Below are 26712 nucleotides of genomic sequence, written 5' to 3' on the forward strand. Positions count from 1 at the left end.
AATTCTCTCCTTAAACTTCTGTCTCTCTACCTCCTCCTTTTGAGAGTGGCTTGGTGTAGAATTTTGTTTGATCACACTCCCGTGAAGTGCCTTGGGATGTTTTACTATGTTAAAGGCACTACAAGCAAGTTGCATTTATAGTAATTTAAAGTAGACTTAGTGAAATTGTTGAAATTATCTTGAGTTCTGAGCCAGGTATATTATGTAAAGGAATCAATTAAATTATTATATATGGTATGATTTTTAGCTTAACTGAACTAGAATTAAATATCTTAAGTTGTCCCACCATTGGTCCACTCTAGAGATAATCGCTAGGCTCCCACACTGTGAATCTGGGTTTGAATCCCATTCTGACTGCTGTTTTAATTTGCTGTGAAGAAAGTATAAACAGGCTACAAAAGAGAAAATTCAGGACATAAAACAGCTGATGCACCTCCCTCAAACAATGCAACAATGCCAATAAAAGAATGGTCATCATGCATTTTGACATTTTCTTCCGTCCAAAATGATTAAATTGGTAGGGCCGAGTGTGTTGGGGAGAGTGGGATAGAAATGCACAAATGGACAGAGTTTGGAGGACTGAAAGGAGGGATGATGCAGGAGCTGCAGAGGTGAGGCTTTTGTGTTATTTGAATACAAGTGTGAAAATTTAAGAATAACTGGGAGAGAGGATGTCAATATAGGTTCAGCAGGATGAAGAGAAGTGGGTAAATGGAACACTGTGCAGGGCAGTCATTGAGGAGCCTGGCAATGAAGTCATTGAAGAAATCTAAAGCAATATGCCATGTCTGCAACACTGCCTTCTGTGGTAACCTCAGTAACAAACTCTTTTCCAACTGGAAATGTTATGTTCCACTGAGTGCGCATGTCAGGAACAATAACGTTTACCAAATATTGGAAACACATTTGAAGTACAGCAGGTCATTGTTCATAAATATCAAAGATTGATAGTGCACTGCAAGTTTTTTTTAAACTACCTTGTGTAATTCTGTAGCTTTGTCCTACAGTTTGCCAATTAAATAAATGGAGCTGTGAACCAGGTTGCTACAGTGTTGTAAAAGTAGTTTGGAGGGTTTTATTAGCTTGAATTATGAAGAACCTATTTCTTTGTCTTGGGGAGAAAAAAAATGTTATTTCAGGGGTTTCCCTATGGGTGTCAATATACTGAGCATTATGATTAAGAAACAGCTTGCTCTGTGTCATTTGTCATTGCAAATCTGAAATCATTGATCTAGAATTATTTAAAAAGTTACTCTAGGCATAGTGAACTTTGGTGTGTTGTGAGGCGGTGGAATTGACTCTGTGCTGAAGTTAAATCTAATCACAGTACTATGGCTGTATGACTGAAATGCTATGAACCAGTGCATCTAAGTGACCATTGAGTACCTGGACAAGATGACTGTGTGCATATCTAGTGTTATGTTTTTTAGCCGTTTAACCTTCTTTGTTATAAATTCATTTTCCCGTGGATTCAGCTGGGTAGGTACATGCTGAGTTACTGATTGCTTCCTGATATGTTGTTATAGAACTGTATGTTGAAAACCTGTCTATAGCCCATGCTGTTGCTCATGGTAACTTGGGAATATATCCCGCTTGGGCACACCCTCAAGGCAATTAGGGCTAAGTGCTTTCTTGGTATAAATGTTGCATGTAAAACTTTCTTGTGCTATTTTTATCAGCATTCTGTCATGTTTCAGCTTGATTATTCATTCTACTATTTTGCATGGGATATACAGCACAGAAATGGGCCACTCGGCTCAACCAGTTCACGCCGGCGTATATGCTCCACTCCATCCTTCCATCTTTCCACATCTAAATCTATCATCGTAATCCTCTATTCCCTTTTCTGCTTGTCTAGCTTACCCTTAAATGCATCTACACTATTTGCTTCAACCACTCCCTGTGGCAGCGAGTTCCACATTCTCACCACTCTTTGGGTAAAGAAATTTCTCTGAATTCCCTTTTGCATTTCTTGGTATCTGTCTTATATTGATGGCCTCCAGTTAGGCTCTTCCCCACAAGTGGAAACATTCTCTCTGTATCTGCTCTATCAAAATTTTTCATAATTTTAAAGACCTCTATTAAGTTGTCCCTCAGCTGCCTTTTTTCAAGAGAAAAGAGACCCAGCCTGTTCATCCTTTTCTGATATACATACCCATGCATTTCTGGTTTCACCCTTGTAAATCATCTTTGCACCCTCTATAGTACCTCCATATCCCTTTTACAATATGGTGACCAGAAGTGCACATCGTACTCCAAGTGTGGATTAACTAAGGTTTGATACAGTTTTAGCATAACTTCCCAACTTTTCAAATCTATCCCTCTAGTAATAAAGCCTAGTGCTTGGTTTGCTTTTATTAATGGCCATGCTAAGCTGTGGTGGAACTTTAGTGATTCGTGTGTTTGTATTCTGAAATCCCTTTGTTCCTCGACCTCACTACTTACCCCTGCTTTTGCAAACCCTGTCTACAAAATAAATTATATTAAAACAATGTAGCCCCTGAGATCATATAGTTCTGCTTCCAACATACTTAGCACAGTTATCCACAGCACTATCCATCCTTCAGCTTCTGAAATCAGACTTATGGCTTGATTATACAATTTTAAAAGCAGTAAATGCACTTTAAAGAATTTTCAAGCCAGCTTTGCGTAGTGGCTGGTAACATTGCATTTGTCACTGTGGGGTGGCGTGGGGATTCCCAAAATCTGTACTGTTTAAAATAAATACTGCTGAGTATATATTGTATGTTTAATCGGTTGTCCCCAGGTGTTGTGGAAACCTCTAATTAAAATGCATGTTCAGCAATGTTTGGGCAAATCTCTTTTTATACTTTAGGGGAATAAAGGGAAGTTTCTTTCCTTCATTCTCCTTCCACTAGCCATATTTTCTTTGAAAACCTGTACCTTCCTTGCCCCCTCTCTCCTGCTGCCTCTTTTAGCTCCCACCTCCAGTCCCATCAAAAAAAAGGTCTGTGACTATTCATCACATTCTTCTTTGTTGGACCTTGCTGTATGCACTTTGGTTGCCACGTTTGCCTGCAAAACTGATTGTTTCAAAAGTAATTCCAAGCCAATGGATTGCTTTGGGATGTGCTGAGGTTGTGAAAGGTGTTATATAAATGTTCTTTTCATCTATAATTAAATAGCGTTTTCTCATACATTGATGGTAGATAAATCTGTTTCTCTTGTATATCATCATTATGTAAAAATAAATCTATGCATTGAATGTATTATAGGTTCATAAATATATAATTAAGAAAGCATGGCTTGCATTTACTGTATACACTCGTGTAAAAATTGACCCATGACTTTACACCAAAAAATCTTAAATTTTCTTATCTCTCGTGTAAAGGTCAACCTTAACTTTCAGAGCACAGGCAGAACATACTATTTCAAATACCTGAATGTTCAGCTGGGACCCCTACATTTTTTCAATATGGCGCCAAGACATAACAACAAATACACAGCGCAATTTAAACTGAAAGTCCTTGCCTGTGTAGAGAAGGTGAGTAATTGTGCGGCAGCAAGTGAATTCAAAGTATCAGAAGAATGTCAGAGATTGGAGAAAGCTTTCCAGAGTTCATGCAGATGCCAAAGAAGAAAAGTGCCAATGGGGAAAGCCTGTCCAGTGACTACAATTAGATGGTAAAGTTGCAGAATGGGTCAGTGAACGTCGCCAGAATGGATGCACAGTTTCCTGCGCATCCATCCGCCTCTACTTCCTGTCTCCGTGCTGGTTATTAATAAAAATTCGAAAATGACTCATGTAAAATAGGTCTCAAAAATCACGAGTATATCCGATATATAATGCTTTATCACTGTGTCTCCAAAATGTGGCAAAGAATGTTGCACAGCGTACTTGAATTAAAGTCTATTATATCGGCAGAGTAAACCTGTAAAATTAACGAATGAATGACCCATGATTCTATTTTGGTGGTGTTGGCTGAGGGTGAAATGTGTTGAGGATACTGGGAGAACTTATATTTTTTTAAATTGGTGCTATAGTTTTTAGTGTCAGTTTTGATTATGCACTCAAGTCCCAGAGTGAAACTTAATCTGGTGATATTCTGACTTGGTGGTAAGAGTGCTACCCAGTGAGTCAGGGAGAGATCAGTTCCATCAATTTTCTTTCCTGGACTACAGTCCCTGTGAGTATCACATCCCTGTGAGATACAGTGTAGCCTCTCTTTCGCAATGACTAAGGATCAAACAACCTTTGCCCTGGGTGTCATGTGGTCACAGGAGGACAAAATACTGAGGCAATTCTTTTTTGTAATCGATGAATCCCCAAGAAAATTGGGTGTAAGGGAATAGTGGAATTTGGGCAAATGAAGGATTGAGCACATTCCACATCAATTAGTTGGAACTAAGAGTACTACAAGTAGCTCTGAATTGCTTCCAATTGCAGTACAGAGCAAACCAATGTGTGTCTGTGCAGCCAACAGCACTGTGGTCTGATGCTGCATTATCAGAGGAAACCTTTTAAAATTATATGCTTCCCTGAGCATTTAATCCTGGTAGATAACATAGCAGGAGGTACTGTGGTTCACAGCTCACCTTCATGAGACACTCCACACGGAGACAGTTCAGGGCATTTTCGGGAGTTGCTGTGTCACCAGATAAACCTATTTTAGATTTAGATTAGATTAGAGATACAGCACTGAAACAGGCCCTTCGGCCCACCGAGTCTGTGCCGACCATCAACCACCCATTTATACTAATCCTACACTAATCCCATATACCTACCAAACATCCCCACCTGTCCCTGTATTTCCCTACCACCTACCTATACTAGTGACAATTTATAATGGCCAATTTACCTACCAACCTGCAAGTCTTTTGGCTTGTGGGAGGAAACCGGAGCACCCGGAGAAAACCCACGCAGACACAGGGAGAACTTGCAAACTCCGCACAGGCAGTACCCGGAATCGAACCCGGGTCCCTGGAGCTGTGAGGCTGCGGTGCTAACCACTGCGCCACTGTGCCGTCCATTTTCCTCTTGTGATCATAAGCTCTTGTGTTTTTGCTTAAGAATAGAGGCTGTCAGGGTTCTCTGTATTTTTCCTTCATTTACCCTGATCTCCTGACATCCAAATGATGTTTGCAGACAGAGCAAAGGATATACTGGTAACCCATTATTGGTCGCAGAGATTGAGAACTGGGCATTAAAGCAGGATTCCACATTTGCACAGGTCAAAAATTATGCCTGATCCTGGAGATATTCCAGTTGATGGCAGACAATGGTTGATGGATAGAAGAATCTTCCATCTCTGAAGGTATATTCTTTGATTAGATCCCACGGAGCCACTGTTAATATGTCTTATAATGGATTTCCAGCATTTTGGAGCATGGATCACTTTCACGTGTCACAGCTAGTAGGCCAAAATATTTTTGAAATGGTTTTGGATCAGGCAGAATCATTTAAAATCTAAGTTGGTGTCACGGCTCTGATGCCTAAGTTCCTGGTGATTTGGTATGATGCTGTGTGTGTGGAGGATGCAGAACGAATAGAAAGGTTGAATTTATGTCGATAGGCTTTTCGTTCATCTAATTATATCCATCCTCTACACAGCACAATCCTACCCATCTGTCCCTCTAGACCTTATGGGAGCAAAGCTTTAGGGATGAGGGTTAGTTTCTGGTTCCAACAAATTGATGCAACAACACAGGCCCAGTGTTTTATATGATGTGGGAGTAGATCATATGCAGCAACAACAACTTGTATTTGTATTGCATCTTTAATGTAATAAAACATCCCAAGGCATTTCACTAGAGCGTTTTCAAACAATATTGGCCACCAAGCCACATGGGATATTGGGGCAGATGACCAAAAGCCTGGTCAAAGAGGTTTTTAAGGGACATCTTCCAGGAGGAATGAGAGGTGGAGAGGTTTAGGGAAGGAATTCCAGAGCTTAGGGCTTTGGCAGCTGAGGGCACGGCCTCTAATGGTAGAGCAATTGAAATCAGGGATGCTCGAGGCCAGAATTGGTGGAGCGCAGATATTTGAGAGTTGTGGGGCTGGAGGAGATTTCAGGGATAGGGAGGGGTGAGGGTATAGTGGGATTTGAAAACAACGATGAAAATTTTATATATGTCTGCAAAGCCATGACCTTTTCATTCCCATTCTTAAGTGGTTTCCTCAAATATAGCTAGTCGTACAATGTTTGGAGGATGCATATAATTTGCAAATGCAGATGACTATACTGGGTACATAATTTTTTGAATGAACTCCCTGGACTATTCTTTGATCACTTTTGCCAATATCTAGTTTTTTAAAAAAGTATGAAATGCTAAGCTTTGAACTTGTTAGAATGCTGTTTATTATATGTAACAGGTGTTTTAATAATTTCTGTACTTGGCTCCCTTTGATACTCAGAATTAACTGTTAGTTGCTTGTGAAATGCATACTGAAATCTCTGTTAAAGATTGGAAAAGTAAAGGTACTGTAATATGCAAGACACCTTTGCTGTCTACATTAATCTGTTTTAACTGTTGAGATTTTTGTTGCATTTTTTGCATATATGTTCTGAAAATGCAATGTTAGGTTCCATATATATGCTGACGACACCCCCAGCTTTACTTCACCAAAATCTCCTGCCTCTAAATTGTCAGACTGCTTGTCTGACATCCAGTTCTGGATGAGCAGAAATGTCCTCCAACTAAATATTGGAAAGGCTGAAGCCATTGTCTTTGGTCCCTGGCACAAACTCCGTTCCCTAGCCACTGATTTCATCCCCATGTCTGGCAACTGTCTGAGGCTGAACCAGACTGTTTGCAACCTTGGTGTCATATTTAACTCCAAGAGGACATATTTGCGCCATCACTAAGACTACCTATTTCCACCTACGTAGCATTGTCCAACTCCGCCCCAGCCTCAGCTCATATGCTGTTGAACCATCTTTCATACTGTTGCTACCTCTAGACTTGACTATTCAAATACACTCTTAGCTGGCCTCCCATGTTCTATTCTCTGTAAGCTTGAGGTCATCCAAGGATGGCTGTCTCTTTACTTGCACCAAGTGCTGTTCAGTCATCATCCCTATGCTCGCTGCGCTACATTGGCTCCAGGTTAAGCTACACCTCAGTTTTAAAATTCTCAATTTTTTTTTTCAAATTCCTCCATGATCTCACCCATCTCAATCTCTGTAATCTCCTCCAGCCCTACAATTCTCAGACATCTGCGCTCCACCAATTCTGGCCTCTTGAGCATCCCTGATTTTAATTGCTCCACCATTTCTGGCCTTGCTTTCAGCTGTCAAGGCCCTGAGCTCTGGGATTCCCTCCCTAAACTTCTCCGCCTCTTTCTTTAATTCTTCAAGACACTGCTTAAAACCTACCTCTTTGACCAAGCTTTTGATCATCTGCCCCAGTATCTCCTTATGTGGCTTAGAGTCTAATTTTCTTTGATAATGCTCTATGAATCGCCTTGGGACATTTTACTACATTAAAGGCGCTATATAAATACAAGTTGTTGACTTTAAAAATGGAAAACCTTTTAGAACTTGCCTGTATCTTTCTTATTTTAAGGCAGGTTCTTTGGAATGCTCTGGTGCACTTATGGGAGCTCCTACTCAAGTAGTTTCAATGCCCTGACCTTAATATTCTGTTAATAAATAATTTTGTAGTAGGTGCAGGAGCAGTTCAGTGTAACTAAGTTGATGGATAATTCGGGATAGTAAGTTTGGTTATGTAAAAGCTTTACTGCACTCATTTAATGCCTAATCCGAGAATTTCAGATGACCTTTGTTTAACTCCAAAGTGATTGCAGAACAAAGCCAATGTATAATCCACTTGGTTTTCTGTGTTGTGTTTTAAATTCTACATCTTTCAATAGAGTGAATGGAAGAATGAGGTAAGTCCGATATAGTGGAAAAGAAATAAAAACAAAGTACTGTAAATACTCATCAGGTCTGGCAACATCTGTGGAGAGCAAAGCAGAGTTAATGTTTCAGGTCTGTGACCTTTCATCAGAACTAGCAAAGGTTAGAAATGTAATAGGTTTTAAACAAGTTAAGCAGGGGTGGGTAAAGAGATCAAAAGGGTAGGGCTGTTCATTATTCTGTCGTTAACACTCTCTGCACTAATGCTTTATTTTTTATTTAGAGATACAGCACTGAAACAGGCCCTTCGGCCCACCGAGTCTGTGCTGACCAATGACCACCCATTTATACTAATCCTACATTTATCCCATATTCCCTACTACATCCCCACCATTCTCCTACCACCTACCTACGCTAAGGGCGTATTACACCAATTTACAATGGCCAATTTACCTATCAACCTGCAAGTCTTTGGCTGTGGGAGGAAACCGGAGCATCCGGCGGAAACCCACGCAGTCACAGGGAGAGCTTGCAAACTCCGCACAGACCGTACCCAGAACTGAACCCAGGTTGCTGGAGCTGTGAGGCTGCGGTGCTAACCACTGCGCCGCCCACACATTAGCACACACTCTTTGCCTTTGCCCCATGACCTCCTTGTCAGTTAATCTCTCCAGCCCTCTGTCCTATCACACACCTTCCTTTTTCTTCTCTTGCCCCCACCGCTACTTTACTTGCTTAAAACCTTTTACATTTCTAACCTGTGCCAGTTCTGATGAAGGGTCACAGACCTGAAACGTTAACTCTGCATCGTTTGCCACAGATGCTGCCAGATGTGCTGAGTATTTCCAGCACTTCTGTTTTTATTTGTTTTCCAGCATTTGCAGTATTTTGCTTTTATTATAATAGAAAAGAATCCATCTATTTTGCCCTTTATTTCCTTCACTTTATTTAAGGACTGAAGATACAAAGGGAAGATTTTAAAAAGCAGTAAAAATGTATCGTGCTGTTTTGGTATTTAATGGTTTTCTTGTTCTCCACTGCTTTGTGGATCAAAATGAAAGCAAACAAGATCAAATAGTCAATAGACCATTTGAAGAAAGATTGGAAGGTAACATCGAGGAAAATAATGAAGGATTTTTATAACCGTGCATGTGAATAGTGTAAAATGTACAAAAGATGATGGACATGCATCTAAAAATCCATTAGGTGGAGTGTCTTCTCTTGGTGCACCTTTGCTGAAGGTCAATCCTTAAGAAGGCCAATCTTTAAGAGACCGGTTTTGCCACAAGTGCCACATGTGAAGCTGCCAAGTGATGCTGTGAGTTTTTGATGGCGCTTGTTGCCAAGCTGCTGTAGCAACTGGTCGTCATCGTAGTGCACACCAATTGACAGGATGTGTTGCCATTTCCCTCTTTCGCCAGCTAGTGACTCCCAGGTGCGATAGTCAACAATTAGGGCCTTCATGTCACACAAGCATCCTTGAAGCAGAACTCTGGGCGCCCCACTGGTTGTCTGGCCGCACCTACCTTACCATACAGAAGGTCCTTGGGTATGCGACTGTCTTCCATGCTGCGAACCTGTCTGTTCCACTGAAGCCGCCTCTGTTTGGTTAGTGCTGACACACTTGGGACCTTTGCCTTTGAGAAGACTATCTCGTTAATGATTTGTGATGGTGGGGCTAATAAATTAGTATTTTGCTTAATTTTTCACAGAAGAATGTGACACTGGAAATGGAAGAGTACAAGAGGGCAAAGTGTAGGAATTAGAGAATAACTATAAAGGAAGTAATAATGACAAAAATGATGGCACTCAAGTGGAAAAGGCACCAGGCCCCGATGGCCTGAATCCTAGAATGTTGAGGTAAGTTAGAGAAGATATAGCAGAGATTTGACCACAATTTTTTCAAACATCCTTGAATATTGAAGTTATGTCAGGAGACAAAAGGATTGCCAATTTACCTTTGCTCAAAAACGGAAAGAGAGATAAACCAGGAAACTATAGACCAGGCACCCTAACATCAGTAATGGTAAGTTTCTAGAGGCCTTTGTGGGATAAAAGTAGTGCTCAATTAGAAAGACAAGGGTTAGTTGAGAACAACCACTGTGGATTTGTAAAAATGCATGCTTGACAAATTTAATAGAGCTCTTTTGTAGACATTATGGAGTATATTGTTAAAGAAATAGCTGTTTAGCATGTGAATTTTCAAAAGTCATATAAGCTGCTGGAAATGAGTGTGTTGATTTAAAATTGAGGTGCATGGCATTAAGGGGAATGTGCAGCATGGATCGAATGCTGGTTAAAGAGTAGCTGTTACTGTGTATTTTTCAGACTGGAGCAGTGGTGTTACTTGGACATTTTCAAATATGAATTTATTTTTAATTCTTGATGTGAGAGATGCTGGCAAGGTCACATGTAATTCCCATCCCTAGTTGCGCTGAGAAGGTGGTGGTGGTGGTCTTTCCCCTTGAACTGATGTAGGCCTTGTGGTGATGGTGTGAGGCAAGGAATTCCAGGACATTGACCCAGTGACAATGAAGGAATGATATAGGTCCAAGTCAAGATGATGTCTGGCTTGGAGATGATGGTGTTCCCACAACATTCATGTTCTTGTCCTTCTCTGTATTAGCAGCGAGGTGGGTGCAGGCATGCAAGTTGCCCTGTGTAGTAGCTTCATTAGGAATACACCTGATTCTGAGGTATCTCTGATCCAGCTTGCATATCATCCTACACTCCACATTGAAACCAGGGTCAGTTTCCTGGCATGATGATCAAGGAATGAGGGATATTCTGGGCCATGAGGTTATAAATTGTAGCAGTTACAATTCTGCTGATGGTCCACAGAAGGTTATAGATGCCCAGTTGTGGGCAATTAGATCTGTTCTTAGTCAATCCCACTTAGCATAGTGGTCATGCCGTACTGCACATTTAAGGATGTCCTCATGGTGGAGAAGATTCTGTCTTCTCAAGGATTGTGAAGTTGTCAGTTCAACAATACTATCGTGGACAGACATATCTGCCACTGAGTAGGTTGGCGAGAATGAGGTCGAGTATGCCACTTCCTTGTGTTGGTTTCCTCACAACCTGACGTAGGTGCAGTCTGACAATTATGTCCATCAAAACTTTGCCATCTTGGTCAATGGCGGTACTACTGATTGCTCTTGGTGGACTTTAAAGTTCCCCTAGCCGAGTAACCTGTTTTCCTCAGAGCTTCCACCAAATGATGTTCAACATTGACTTCAGTTGAAGATAGGTGGTACATGATCAGAATTTCTTAACATTTTTAGACCTCAAGCCATGAGACTTCATCACGTCCAGAGTCAAATTGAAAAATCAAGCATGAACCTATGGAAGCTATTATCTAGGGTCACTGCCACCTGTATATCATTTTGCCACCACCATTTGGTTGCTCTGCCCTGTTGACGGGACGAGACATAACCAGAGATAGTGATTGAGATGTCTGGGTTGGTGAGGAGGACTTTGCAGGGTTTTCTGTACTGAGATTACTGCATTCTTGTCCTGATATGTTGTCTGAGTCAACGATGATGGGCTTGTCCAATTTTTCTTATTGAAATCTGTAGCTTTGTCTAAAACTAGATGGCTACATTAGGACTCACTCGTGACCTGGATTTAGGCATGGGGGTACAATATCAAAATTTTGAAGACATAAAGGTAGGCAGTGTGGTTAGTTGTGAAGAGGACCATGTGTACTTAATCAGGAGGATGTTTTTAAAACCTGGACATTGTGTGCAAGAGCAATATGATATATAAATCATAAATATGGTTGCAATTTGTATACTGTCCATTTTTAAGCATCCTACTTTATGAATTTGGTAACAGGGTCATTTGAGACCTTGGGGTGGTCCTTTCTGCCCTTTTGTGAGTCACCCCAGGTCTAGGTAATGGCACCATGCTCAGGATTATGAGCCATGGCAGTGGCGGAACAAGTGAATTTTCGGTGGTGATGGCGGAAGAACGAGAACCTCGAGGGACAACTGTTTACAGGGGGAGGATCCTTCGGAAGGAGGACTTGTGTTTCCTTTAATGGACACATGAGGAAGGCAAGAGGAAACCACCTAGTACTTTCTCCCTAGTCATATTGCTCATTTCTCAGGGAAGTGTTTAAGAAAAAAGGAGGCTCTTAACGAGCATCTGAGAGGAAAACGCAGGACCGTGAGGTATGGAGGAATGAACAGAGGATCCATCCTTGGGCAGATCACCGTTACTACTTTAGGAAGGATGTTGTCACGTGTACAATAAGTGCAACGATTAAAAATTATGGACAAAATCTGAAGTTATAAAAACTGACTCCATTTAAAAAAAAAAAATTGACCTTTTAAAAAGTAGACAATGCGCTCCAAAATGGCCACCGAAGGAAAATTACTTGGCCTTTGTATATTCAAGCTGTCTGATAGGGGCAAAGAAAAATCTTCAAAGCTAAGTGGTGTCAATTGCACCGATCCTACACCCATCTTAAAACATTCCAGAATAGAATGGGTTCTTCTAAAACAAAGAAGGAGTGAAGTAACCATATCCTGGGCCATTGTGCGATCACCATGGAGGAGGGACCACAGCATCTTCTACCATGAGGCGAGATGTAATGCATCTTTACCTTAAAAGGCAGTCTGGAGAGAGAGAGAGATTTAGAGGGAGACCCAGAAAGCAGTATCCACGAAGCTTGTTTCCAGCAAACCAGAAGAGGTGTGCCCTACTGTAGAATTCTACATCTACACTTTATACAGCAGTGAATTAGAAGTAATCCACTCGATCCACTGTCTCGAACTGAACGTTCAACCAAGAGAGAAACTTACAAACACCTCAAGCCTGCAACCAATGAGAACTTGACCACCAAGAGACATCAACAGATTTACCGTGACCCTCCCTCCACTTATAAACCCATTTCCCCCTTTTCATTTCTCTCTGCCCCTTGTCTGTGTGTGTGCGTGCGCACAAATGAAGGAGTGAGTGAATATGGTTGTGATAATTTTGGGATATGGTGTATTGATTTGATTTTCTGTGTTAAACCTACAGGAAAACCTGCCACTGCCTGTTTATTTGGCAAATAAGACACAAAGGGGTTAAACCCTAATAGAGCATGCTTGCTGCAGTCAGGTGAGAGTTGGAAAAGTGGGAACCACTCAAATCTTACCATGTGGCCATAATAATGTCAAGGCCATGGAAAAGATGCAGAATAGATTCATGACGCTGATCCTCAGGTCAGGTCAGGCTGGACGTGGACAGTGCTGGCTTGCTCCGGGAAGTAATCTTCAAATGAATATTCAGGATGTCAAGGCTGGAAACGTGCAGTCCGGACTCAGCACTCTCCAGTAAAGCCTGGCTGCCCGACCAAACCCGACCGCATGTGCCGGGGTCGGGTCGGGCATTTAGAAAAATTGAAGGAATCTGGCCCGGTTCAGGTTGGCTGTTGTCGGGCCCGGGTCGGGTTTTAATTTTATACCTGAGCCAGGCTTTAGCTGGAATCGTTCTCCTTATAGCAGAGAAGGTTAAGGGGAGATTTACTACAGGTGATCAAAATTTCAGGAGTTTTTTTTTTGGTAGCTTGGATAGGGAGAAACTGAGGTTAAGTTCGAAACTTAAAACCCCGACAGTCATCAAATAAAGGGAAATGGGCTTGACCAATCTGAACCTGGTTTTTGCTGCTGATGTGGACATGGTGTGTTTTTTTGAAATTTTTGTTCAGAGCTACAGTGTATACAGCTACTATGTATAAAAGCCTTTGGGAGCTGCATGAAAAGGTTATAGCAAAGCATCACAAACCGTGTGTGGGGTAATTGTTTTATTTCTATTCTGGTGCAGCAAGCTGAAACATCAACTATCTGAAGGTCATCTTTTAATCACTAAAATGGACAATCTGGAACATTAAAGGAGTTTCAAAAAATAATTAAATGGAATTCTTGAGGCCTGAGTTTTAGAACCAGAGCCTATAGATTAAAATATTGGGTGGGCTCACAAAAACATTACAAGCCTGGAGAAATGAGCATGATGTCATTAACTGCCCACAAATTTCCTGCCAAATAGTGTGGAGAGTAGCTGGGGAATTAGGCTAAGGTTATCATAGATCATAGAGCGATACAGCACTGAAACAGGCCCTTCGGCCCACAGAGTCTGTGCCGACCAACAACCACCCATTTATACTAATCCTACATTAATCCCATATTCCCTACCGCATCCCCATCTTCCCTCAATTCTCCTACCAACTACCTACACTAGGGGCAATTTACCATGGCCAATTTACCTATCAACCCGCAAGTCTTTGGCTGTGGGAGGAAACCGGAGCACCCGAGACTTGACAATTAAACTGACCCTTTGACCAGTCACTGTTCCTGTGGGTCTGATTAGTCACAGCTAATATATCTTGTCAAGCTAAAGGTGACTGGTTCAACGTCTGTGTACATTGTGTTGAAGCAATTTTGAAGGGGGTTTTCTTGAAAGAAAAAGAATTCCAGAGCATAGCAGTGCATTTGTAATACTGAAACATGTGAAAGAAGCTCTAGATTATGTTTTAATTTTAAATCTTGATAGTTTGATCCCAGGCATAATCCTCTTCCAAATGAGTGATGGTTGACGTAATTTATGATTTTTACATATATAAGAGCTGTTGGTGGGTTATAGAGGTTTACAGAAGAAAATTAACAGCGAAACCTCATTGTTAGCAGTGCTATTTCCTGTTTGTTGGATTTGGGTTTAAATTGTTACAGAACCTGCATGCTGAGATTATTGGCATTCATTGTAAGTATTATTTCACAATAAGAAAATATCTGTTCCTGACCAGAAAAAAATCTAATTGAGTAAATGCAGGCTTGTTACCTTCTTGTTATGGTAGCATGCCAGTTTTTGTTTCTCACTGTTAGTCACATTTTTGTTAGGCTAATGCACTTTGTCAAAGCTTTTGCGTTCATGCGGGTTGTTCGCCAAGAAGCTAAACATTGCAGATGCTGGAAATCTGAAATAAAAACAGAAAATGTTGTAAACACTGAAACGTTCAACGACTTGTATTTGTATAGAGTCTATAATGTAATAAAAACATCCCAAGGCACTTCACAGAAGCATTATAAAACTAAATATGGCACCAAGCCACATAAGGAGATATTAGGTCAGATGACCAAAAGCTTGGTCAAAGAAGTAGGTTTTAAGGAGTGTCTTCAAGGAAGAAAGTGCAGTAGAGAGGGGAGAGAGGGAACTCCAGAGCTTAGGGCCTAGGCAACTGAAGGCCACCAATAGTGGAACAATTAAAGTTGGGAATGCTCAAGAGGCCAGATTTAGATGAGTGCAGATATCTTGGAGGGTTATGGGGCTGGAGGAGATTATAAAGGTATGGAGGGGTGAGGCCATGGAAGGATTTGAAAACCAGGATCAGAATTTTAAAATCAAGGTGCTGCTTGGCCAGAAGTCATTGTAGGTCGGCAAGCATAGGAGTGATAGGTGAAGGGGAATTGGTGTGAATTAATACACAGGCAGCAGAATTTTGGATTCTCTCAAGTTTATGAAAGGTTGAATGTTGGAGACCAGTCAGTAGTGTGTTGGAATAGTTAAGTCTGGAGGTAACAAAGGCATGAATGAGGGTTTCACCGGCAGATGAGCTGAGAAGGGGCGAAGTTGGCGATGATCCGGAGATGGAAATAGATGGTCTTAGTGATGGCACGAATATGTGGTCGAAAGCTCATCTTGGGGTCAAATATGACTCCAAGGTTGCGGGCAGTCCTGTTTAGTGTCCAGACAAGTGCCAGGCAGAGGCAGTAGCTTGGGAATGGAGTTTGGAGCAGGGGCCAGAAACATTGGCTTCAATCTTCCCAATATTTAATTGGAGGAAATTTCTGCTGATCCAGTACTCGATGTTGGGGTAAGCAGACTGATAATTTAGCAACAATGGAGGAATCGAGAGAGATGATGAAGTAAGAACATAAGTAGGAGAAGGAGTAGGCAATACCGCCCGTCGAGCCTGCTCTGCCATTCAATATGTTCATGGCTCATCTAGGGCTTCATATACACTTTCCTGCCCGCTCCCCATATCCCTTGATTCCCTGAGACCAAAAATGTGCCTATCTCAGCCATAATTATGTTCAACAATGGCAAATCCACAATCCTCTTGGATAGAGTATTCCAAAGATTCACAATCCTTGAGTGAAATAATTTCTCCTCATCTCAATTCTAAATGATTGGCCCTTTATCCTGAAACTGTGCCCCCTTATTCTAGATTCCCCAGCCAAGGGAAACATCTCCGTATCTACTCTATCATGCCCCTTCATAATCTTGAATATTTAATGAGATCACTTCTCATTTATCTAAACACTAGCGAATACAGACCCAGTATACTCAGCCTCTCATCATAGGACAGCCTTCTTATCCCAGGGACCTAACTAGTGAACCTTCGCTGTACTGCCTCGAATGCGTATATCTTTCCTTAAATATGGAGACCAAAATTGCACACAGTATTCCAGGAATGGTCTCGCCAAAGCCTTGTAGAATTGCAGCAAGTCTTTATTCTTGTACATCAATCCCCTTGCAATAAAGGCCAGCATGTGATTTGCTTTCCTAATTGCTTGTTGTACCTGCATGCTAACTTTTTGTGTTTCTTGTACAAGTACACCCATGTCTCCCTGAACAACATTTACAAGTTTCATGCCTTTTAAAAAATATTCTGCTTTTCTGTTCTTACGACCAAAGTGAATAACCTCACACTTCCCCACATTATATTCCATCTGCCACCTTGTTGCCCACTCACTTAAGCTGTTTATATCTCTGCAGCCTCTTTGTGTCCGACCCTTATCTTGTGTATTAACCTTTTGTGTAGCATCTTATTGAATGCTTTTTGGAAATCCAAGTGTGCTATATCTTCTGGCTTCCCTTTATCTACCCTACTTGTTAAATCCTCAGAAAACTCTAATGAATTTGTCAACAGAATTTCCCTTTCGTAAAACCATGTTGACTTGTTCTAATCATACCATGCTTTTTAAGTGCGTTATCAGGACTTCCTTAATAGATTCTAACACTTTCCTGATGACTGATGTCAGGCTAACTGGCCTGTAATTCCCTGTTTACTTTCTCCCTCCTTTCTTGAATAGAAGTGTTACAGTTGCTAACTTCCAGTCTGCTAGGACCCTTCCAGAATCTAGGGAATTTTGGAAAATCATAGCCAGCATGTTCACTATCTCTGCCGCTATCTCTTTTAGAAACCTAGGAGTTAGCCCATCAGGTCCTGGGGATTTGCTGGATTTTTATCCCTTGAGTTTCTCCAGTAATTTTTCTCTGCTGATATTAATTACCTTAATTTCCTCATTCTTATTAGCCCCTAGGTTACCCTCTTCTACCGTGAAGACGGACTCAAAATATTTGTTCAATGTCTCTGCCACTTCCTCATTCCCCATGATAATTTCTCCTGTCTCTGCTTCTAAGGGGCCAATGTTTACTTTAGCTACTTTTTTTAATATATTTGTGAAAGCTCTTACAAACTGTTTTTATATTCCTGGCAAGTATATTCTCATTCTATTTTTTTCCCCTTTTTGCAAACTTTTTGGTAACCTTTTTCTGGTTTCTAAAACGCTCCCAATCCTCAGACATAGTACTGTTCTTAGCAACGTTATAAGCCTCTTCTTTTAATCTAATACTATCCATAACCTCCTTCGTAAGCCACTGAGGGATCTTTCCCACTGAGATTTTGTTTGTTAGTGGAAGGTAGAGCTGGATGTCATCAGTGTAAATGTGAAAATGAATGCTGTGCTTTTGAATGATGTTGCCAAGGGGCAGCATGTAGATGAGAAATGGGAGGGGACCAAGGATAGATCCTTGGAGGGCAGCAGAAAGTAATGGTTTGATAGCAGGAATGGAAACCATTGCAGACTCAATCAACATACGTGCAGAAAACAGACAAATTAATGTTTCTGAATTGGACCTTTCACAGAATTGGTAGGTGATCAGTATTCAAAAAAGAACAGATCACATGCATAAGTTGACCCCTTTTTAAATAAAACTTGCAAAATAAGTTATTTACATTATAAAAATGTATTTTACCCTACCCCACATGATTCAGATGCTATTTAATATTTATATGCTCATGCTTTTTTTAAATCCTTAAAGCCTTCTTCCCTTGGATATAATTAAAACATTAAATTTATTTTTTTCCCTTGCCTCACTGCACCCATTCCTGAATCCCCACTCCCAATAGTTCCAGCATTGGATTTGTAGTTTGCGATGAAGCTAATTGGTGCAGCACAGAATCAAGTCTGCATTGACCAGAACTTTGAAGAACAGATAGTCAGCCGCTGTGTTTCTCCTCCCACCCCTGCCCCCCACCCACACTTTCTCAATGCCCTTGAGCAAATGTCAAAACCCCCTCTCAACAACACTACAAGCTCTTCATCTGTAATAACACCATCAGATGCATATGAGCACAGGCAATTTGCCAGAATGGGAGCTAAATGCCCTGTGTCAGTTGAAGAGTCAAAGATTTGGAAATAGGGCAGAACTGAATGGTAGAAACTTGCTGGTAACATTTCTGATCTACAATTGCTAACTTTAGGGACAAGATTTTTCTTGCAGAATTGTGCAATTGAAAAATAATACATTTTACATGTGTGAGAGTAAACCTTAAGAGTTATTGTTATGCAGTCTGGCTGCTTTATAAAGATTATGTGGTACTTGGTAGTTTATGAATCCTTCTTAGGCAATCCCTCGGGATAGAGGATGACTTGCTTCCACTCGGGTATGATGGGTTCTGAGGTGGTTGATAAGTCCAATGCATGATCTGCAGACTCTGCTACATGAGGAGCAGATGGTGCTTGAAGAGTCAGGTAGATGGGTAGTTTGGAGGTTTGTGTGCCTCCCTCCAAAGCCTCGACTTTGCCTCTGCATGTTCCCGCACAGTCCCTCGAGGTGTGCGATGCCTTCCCAAATGAGTTTTCTCCATCTAGGATGGTCACCAGCCAGGGACTCCCATGAGTCGACGAGAATGTTTTAGATCTCTTCAGGGATGCTTTGAGGACATCTGTAAACGTTTCCACTACCCTCCTGAGAGTTTATGAATAGTAAGTAGCTTTGAAAAAAAATTGAAGGATTTAACTGGTTGCTTTTGTTATGCTTACTGTTGTTTATTGAAAGCTTTTCTTTTGTAAATTGAACTTGTTTTTGATTAGCTGAAATCTCCTATTGACTAAATATGATATCTGTAAGCTGGTTTAATTGAGACTATTTGGGCCAATTGTGATGTCTTATGCTGTAGAGGTATGATTCCTTTGACGGCAGCTTTCATAGATTCATAAACCAGTACAACACTGAAGGCTGCCATTTGGCCATCGAGTTTGCACTGGCTGTTTTGAAGAACAATCCAGTTCATCCCACTCTTCTCTTTCCCCATATCCCTGCAATTTTTTTCTTCAATTATTTTCTTCAATTATTTATTCAATTTCCTCTTGAAGGCTACTGTTCAATCTGTATCCGCCACCCTATCAGGCAGTGCATTCTAAATCCTAACCATTTGTTGCATAAAAGTTTTTCCTGATGTCACCTCTGTTTCTTTTGTCAATCACCTTAAATCTGTGCCCTCTAGTTATTGACCTTTCAGCCATTGGAAACAGTTTCTCTTTATTTACTCTAAGCCATTTATGATTTTAAACACCTCTATCAAATCTCCTCTTAGCATTCTCTGCTCCGCAGCTTCTCTATTCTAGCAACATAACTGTAATCCGTCATCCCGGAATCATTCTAGTAAATCTCTTCTGTACCCTCTCAAAAGCCTCATGCCCTTCCTAAAGAGTGGTGCCCAGAACTGGACACAATACTCCAGCTGAGGCCACACTAGTTTTATATAGGTTTAGCGTAGCTTCCTAGCTTTTGTACTCTTTGCCTTTTATTTATAAAGCCCAGCAATCCATATGCTTTATTAACTGCTTTTTTTAACTTCTTGTGCCATGTTCATAGATTGGGCACAAATAACCCCAGGTGTCTCTGTTCTTACATCCCCTTTAAAATTGTACCATTTAGCATGTATAATCTGTCCTCACTCTTCTTCCCAATATCAACTCAAAATTTTTTGTAGTGAATTTCGTCTGCCATGTGTTTGCTCACCCCACCAGCTTCTCTATGCCCTTTTGAAGTCTGTTACTATTTTCCTCATTGTTAAGTACATTTCCAAGTTTCATGTCATCTGCAAATTTCTAAATGGTGTGCTGTACCTCCAAGTTCAAGCCATTAATGTATATCAAAAACAGCAATGATCCTGGTCCTGGACTCCATTGTATACCTCCGTCCAGTCTGATAAACAGCCATTCACCAGATCTGTGTTCTATCCCTTAGCCAATTTTGTATCCATGCTGCTACTGCCCCTTTATCTCGTATGCTTCAACTTTGCTTACCAGCCTAATAATGTACTTTATCAAACATTTTTTGAAAGTCCATATACGCAACATCAACTGCACTGCCTCAAACACCTTCTGCTACTTCATCAAAAAACTCAAGTTAGTCAAACAGGATTTTTCTGTAAATTCATGCTGGCTCTCCTTTATTAGTCCATGCTTGTCCAAGTGCTGTTGATATTTTCCCGGATTATTGTTTCTAAAAGCTTCCGTAACACTGAAATCAAGCTGCCTGACCTGCAATAGGTTTATCCTTCTCCACTTTTTTAAAACACGGATGCAATGCAGATGTAAGATTTTAACTATATATTTATGCTTTTGGAGTGGGCAATAGAATGAGAAAGGGATCTTAACAGTATGCTCTGTGTGTGTGTGTGTTGCAGCACCATGACATGTTCAAGTCTGGACCCTAACCTATTACTATGAGGAAATGCCAAGCAGCAAACCAATTGCCTTCCCGCAGGGTGTAAATTAATTTAGTCATTGACAGTTTTGTTGGCACATGTGCCTCTAAGCAGCTGGCTAAAAATCAGTGGAAGATTAGGAGCAAGGCCCCACCCATCCTCTCAGTGGCAGAAAGTGCACTTCCTGGAGAGACCAGAGTAGGGGAAGGAAAGTGGGAAAGGAGAACAAGCCATGAGTATGAAAAGATAACTTATTCTACACCAGAGATGTTTACCCTTTTTGCGTGAGGGGCCACATTACAAATTTTGTCGTATATAGGGGGCCGGTGAGCAAATTTCAGAAGGATAAAGGCATTAGAAATTTATTTTAAAATTAATCAAAACAACAAAAACTTTGCATTTTTGTGAACGAGATTTATACGAGAATTCTAATGAATTCATTTACCATGTTGAACACTAATTTAGTGAGATACCTGGTATTGCTTTTGCTTGTGCAAGAGGCAATGTCTGCCTGCACACTTGATGTAGCAATGCAGAGTATTCCAGATAAATGTCCATCTGTCAGGACTGATGGCTCTCTCTCTTCCCCTCTGTGTGTCTATCACTCCCTCTCTTCCCCCCCCCACCCTGTGTCTATCACTCCCTCTCTCCCCCCACCCCCCTCTCTGGGTATCTCTCTTTCTCTCTCTCTCTCCCCCCACCCCACTCTCTGGGTCTCTCTCTCTCTCTCCCCCCACCCCCCTCTCTGGGTCTCTCTCTCGCTCTCTCGCTCTCTCGTTCTCTCGCTCTCTCGTTCTCTCGCTCTCTCGCTCTCTCGCTCGCTCTCTCGCTCTCTCGCTCACTCTGGGTATCTCTCTCGCTCTCTCTCTCGTCCCCCCGCTCTGGGTATCTCTCTCGCTCTCTCTCTCGTCCCCCCGCTCTGGGTATCTCTCTCGCTCTCCTCCCCCCCACCCCCCACCCCCCTCTCTGGGTATCTCTCTCTCTCTCTTTCTCCCCCCCCCCCTCCCCACCCCCCTCTCTGGGTATCTCTCTCTCTCTCTTTCTCCCCCCCCCCCCCCCCCCCCCTCTCTGGGTATCTCTCTCTCGGTTGTTCTCTCTGAGCCGGTCGCTGCTGTGTCTGTCTGTCCCTTCTCTGTGTCTCTCCCTTCTCTCGCTCTCTCGCTCTCTCGCTCTCTCGCTCTCTCGCTCTCTCGCTCTCTCGCTCTCTCGCTTTCTCGCTCTCTCGCTCTCTCGCTCTCTCGCTCTCTCGCTCTCTCGCTCTCTCGCTCTCTCGCTCTCTCGCTCTCTCGCTCTCTCGCTCTCTCGCTCTCTCTCTCTCTCTCTCCTCCCGCTGGGCCTAGGCCGCAAGCCTCGGGCTCACATTCACTTTCATCATGCTCTCTGTTTCCCAGGCTGACCATGACTACCGTTGAGCGGATGGAAAACTTTGGCAAGTCGGATTCTGGCCCTCAGGCCGTATGTTGGACAACTCTGATCTACAGATAGGGACAAGCACATTTCAAGTATGGAGTACAGAAAGAAGTTCTGAAGAAGGGTCACTGACCCGAAACGTTAACTCTGCTTCTCTTTTCACAGATGCTGCCAGACCTGCTGAGTGGTTCCAGCATTTCTTGTTTTTATTTCAGATTTCCAGCATCTGCAGTATTTTGCTTTTATATTAGTACAGAAATCTGAAGTGCCTGTGCAAAATATTTAGTAGCTAATAATATTATATACTGTGTACTGTACATAAGTTGAAAATTGAGCTACTTGATTTTTTTTTAACATTAATTTTTTGGCAGGGAAAAATAGTTGGGGGAGTGGAGGAGGCAAATGGTTATTTATACTCAGCTGCATTACCATTGGGTTTAAATTGTGCACTTGTTTCACATGGGACCCTTTGAATTGACGGAGAGAAACTTTTTAATCACTGAGCTGGATTCAACTTCAGACCTGAAAGGTGGAAGGAGATTATGCTAACCCACTCTACTACTCAGTTCAGGTTCCTTCATTAGGCATTCTTCGAAGGGACCCAGATATGCAAGTGTTTTGTAAGTTCTGTATAGCAGGTGTAATTTAGTTTATAAGTTCCATACAACCGGTACTGTCAAATTTATAAATTATATTATTTATACAGAATAGTGTCTCCTTGACACAGTTCTGATCATATTGGCTAATTTTTAAAATTAAATAGAAAGGAATCTGGTTGTAATTGTGGAAAATAATTATAATGTGAAGATGCTGGATATCTTCCTGTACTAAAAGTATGAAACTGAAATAACTTCAGAATGCCTTTAAGTACGACGTGTGAGCTTCCTAGTAGACTGGCTGCTTTCTTTTTGAAGTTAGCGACAAAACTGTCTGACATTTCACTTAATAGCTTTGGGAAAAAGATTTGTACATTGAGGCTCCCTGTTCTTTACCCCAGTTTCCTATAGAGTTCAGTAAAGATTTCTCCAGGGTCCCACAATCTTCAATTTGCTGTTGATCATTGCAAAACAATCAAAATAAGTATCTGAATCTGAGAGACACAAAGCTGCTGTTGGGAAATGGGAAGTGTATAAGGAAAGCTGAGAGACCAATGAATAGAAAAGTTGCATATAGAATTTCTATTGAGTATTTTTTGACCTTTTCAGAGTAAGATGTTCTAAGATAGCTTGAAATAGAACTGTGGTATGCTGTGAAAAGATAAGGCCTTTCACATTTTTAATAAAAGGGATTCACTTCATCATGGCTTCATTATTCTTTGAGTGCTGTACTGAAATTCTTGCTAAATCTTGATGGGGAATAAAGACCAATAGATTCTGACTGTCAGACTGATTTGAAAAGGAGCATTTATTAACTGTTTCAATGCATATTAGACGGCTATCAGATTTTGTGCCTATGACTAGGAATAAGATATAACTGCTGCAGATGTTGTCTCAATCCTCAAAAGGTATCTTGGATGGTTTATAAATGGCTGTCCACTGCAAATGTAACTTTCCTTTGTTGACCAGTGTAATGTATGACAACCTAATGATAAATATCTAGGAACATCTATCCCTTTAGGAGTTTTCTGTCTTACATCAGCATCTTCAATCGATGCAGCCTCCCATATTCAATCTTCAGTTGCCCTTCTCACCCAGCATATTGCATTTTGCACTGCTCCCAAGTGTAAACAATAATTATAATCTCAGTACTATTGAAATGGCAATGGAGAAGGGAGAAAAAAAGTCATGGAAAGTAGAAGGGAATGAGCTCTGACCTCAAAGTTCTGTCCATTAACACTCCTCTTTTTTATTAAATGGCCAACGCAGCAAGCATTTCATAGCCGGTTGTAAATTGAATAGTGCATCCAGGTATTTTCAGCACCTTATTTTTCTAGTTTTGTTCTCGTAAAAATACTGATTTTAAATACAATTATTACTAATTTTCTGATTAAAATCAACAATTTGGTGGCATGATTTCATTGTGTAAGAAAGTTGATGAGCAATATTTCAATGTCCTGAAAATTGCCCAGCTGCTTTAGATTTTAAAATAACAGGAAAGACGTGCTGATAACCTAAGGTCACAGAATGTGTTAGAAATGATCAACAATTGCCTGGAAAAAAGGATCTTTCTGATAGATTTTGAAAATACATTGATAACTACGTTTTCAATGAAGTACTTAAATATAACCCTTATAGCGCAGCAATATTCAGCCTTAATACTGTATAGAGCAAGTCTCGCAAACAGCAGTGAAATAATTGTTCAGTTAAGTTATTTGAATATTTGTCATGACACTGGGAAGTCCTCCCTGCTCTTTTTTGGAATAGTGGGATCTTCTACATTCACCTGAATGGGTTCAGTGATGGCACTCGCACCTCTGAGTTAGAAGGTCATGAGATAAAATCTCATTCCAGAAATTGACCACATAATCGAGGCTGAAACTTTATTGCAGTGTTAAAGGAATGCTACACTGTCAGGTACTGTTTGTCAGATGAGATATTAAACTCAGGCTCGTCTGCCTATCCATATGGATACAGAGGATTCTATGGCATTCTTTGAAGAGCGGGGAGTCTCCTAGTGCCACGGTCAACATTTATCTGTTGTTTTAGTTTAGTCAGGAGCAAAATCTATACGAAAGGTTTGTTTTGTAATGTCTCTCAATGGCCTATTATTTTATTATTGGTTTTGAAAAATGGCTGTCTCCAAGCTAGTATAGCTGCTGAAAGGGACATGGTTAATAGTGTGGCATTTTTTACATAGCTGTATGTTAGGATTACCCAGTTATTCTATATCTCTATCATTCATTTGATTATATGTGCATGTTAGGTTCCCTAGTCGTTCAGTGGGTAAGTACTGATCTGTGCTGAGCTAGCCGATTTTAGTTGAGCTACAGATGGCTACTGGTTCTGCTTCTGCTTGATGGGAAGAAAAAATTGAGTCAAGTTTTGCTATCTGCTAATTTGTTGAATAGTGTGCATGCATGGATAGAGCCCTGGTCCTCGCCACAGAGAGTATGTCTGTCAACACTCAGACTCATATGTGAAGAGTCCATATTTGGTACTAGAGAGGTGCAGCAACTAATGGAAATTCTACAAGAGTTGTTGCCATCAGAAGAAAAAGGTTTTTCTACCCCAGTTATTTTTCATCTCAACACTCCCATCCTGCGGTGATGGTTTATTTGGAAGTTCTCCAATGCCATGTCCAAGTGTCCAGACCTCAATCTCTGAATTGACAATAAGAAACACTGCTGAAAAAAAATTCCTCTGCCTTTTCTCCCCTTGGAATCCCCTTCTGAGCCACACACTTGCACCAGCCAAGAGACTGGATGGCAGATTGCTTTGTAGATTGTCAGTGCCCCGACAGTCAAGATGTGCAAGAGCAATCTGGAGTTGACATCTTGAGATTCTTTCCTCAGTCCCAGCCTCTGTCTGGTATCTCCCACATGCAAGACAGCTGAGATTGGGAATTCTGTAGCAAAAATTCAAACCTACACCCCGTTACCACACAGTGATTCATTTTGATCTTAAAACATTTCCTTTGCAACTTTTGCAAGTGTAAAGAAACATTACAGTCAATCCGTTTTTCAAAATACTTGCGCTGTACCTTAAGCCACCATTGCATAGATTGTTCCCTAATAAAATAGTCAGAGTCATTTATGGCACGGAAAAGGCCATTCGGCCCATCAAGTCTGTCGTCTCTTCATGGCGTTAAACAGTTAGTCTCATTCCCTACCTCGAATTCCGTAGCGCAGCAGGTCTCTTTCTCTCAGGTGTCCATCCAGCTTCCTCTTGATGTCATTGTCTCCATTTACACCACCTTTGTGGGCAGTGTTCCAGGTCATTACCACCTGCTGTGTAAAAGAAAAAGTGCTCACATTCCCCTGCATCTTCTGCCCAAAACTTTCAGTCTCCCCTAATCCTTGTAGCATTTATTAATGGGAACAGTTTTTCCTTGTCTAACTTATCTAAGCCTGTCATTATCTTGTACACGTATTAAATCTCCCCTCAATCTCCTTTGTTTTAAGGAGAACAGACCCAGCTTTTCCAACCTAAACTAAAATTCCCCCATCCCAGGAATCATTCTAGTAAATATATACTGGCTTTGATGGGTGTCAAAGTAACATTTGATATTACAATAGGAATGTGCAGGATCAAAGACTCGAGTCAACGTGTCTGGTCCCAAAAAGCCTAAACCTCTCCGTTTCCCATTCTGTCAAATATCTGGCAAAGAGAGAGTATAGATATTCCTGAATCCCTTATCAAGGCACCTAATATTGAGTCTGCTAATATAAATACTGCATAAAATGATGCATGTAAATGGGCAAGGCTTTGATGGCTTAGGGAGGTGAGAGTGACTGCCCTTGACATCAAGGCAGCCTTTGACTGAATTTGGCATCAAGGAGCCCTAGCAAAACTGCAGTCACTGGTAATCGGGGAAAACGCTCTGCTGGTTGGTGTCATACCTAGCACAAAGGAAGATGATTGTGGTTGTTGGAGGTCAGTCATCTCAGTCCCAGGGCATCACTGCAGGAGTTCCTCAGGGTAGTGTCCTAGGCCCAACCATCTTCAGCTAGTTCACCAATGAACTTCCTTCAATCATAAGGTCAGAAGTGGGGATGTTCGCTGATAGCACAATGTTCACCATTCGTGACTCTTCAGATACTGAAGCAGTCCATGT

The 26712-nt window shown here is 41.3% G+C and overlaps 1 protein-coding gene across 2 annotated transcripts in view; it reads left to right on the plus strand.

Annotated features, from left to right (window-relative positions):
* Positions 1-26712, plus strand: part of pskh1 (protein serine kinase H1) — a 73567-nt gene that overhangs the window by 30557 nt on the left and 16298 nt on the right. Inside the window, exon 3 of one of the 2 annotated variants that reach the window (XM_068049544.1) lies at positions 3353-3505. The exons of the other annotated variant lie outside the window; for it this stretch is intronic. Coding sequence (XP_067905645.1) covers positions 3353-3505 — 153 coding nt within the window. The remainder of the gene's footprint in view (positions 1-3352; positions 3506-26712) is intronic. 2 annotated transcript variants of the gene reach the window in all.

Source organism: Heterodontus francisci, chromosome 17 (genome assembly GCF_036365525.1).
Source record: "Heterodontus francisci isolate sHetFra1 chromosome 17, sHetFra1.hap1, whole genome shotgun sequence".
Taxonomy (NCBI): Eukaryota; Metazoa; Chordata; class Chondrichthyes; order Heterodontiformes; family Heterodontidae; genus Heterodontus; species Heterodontus francisci.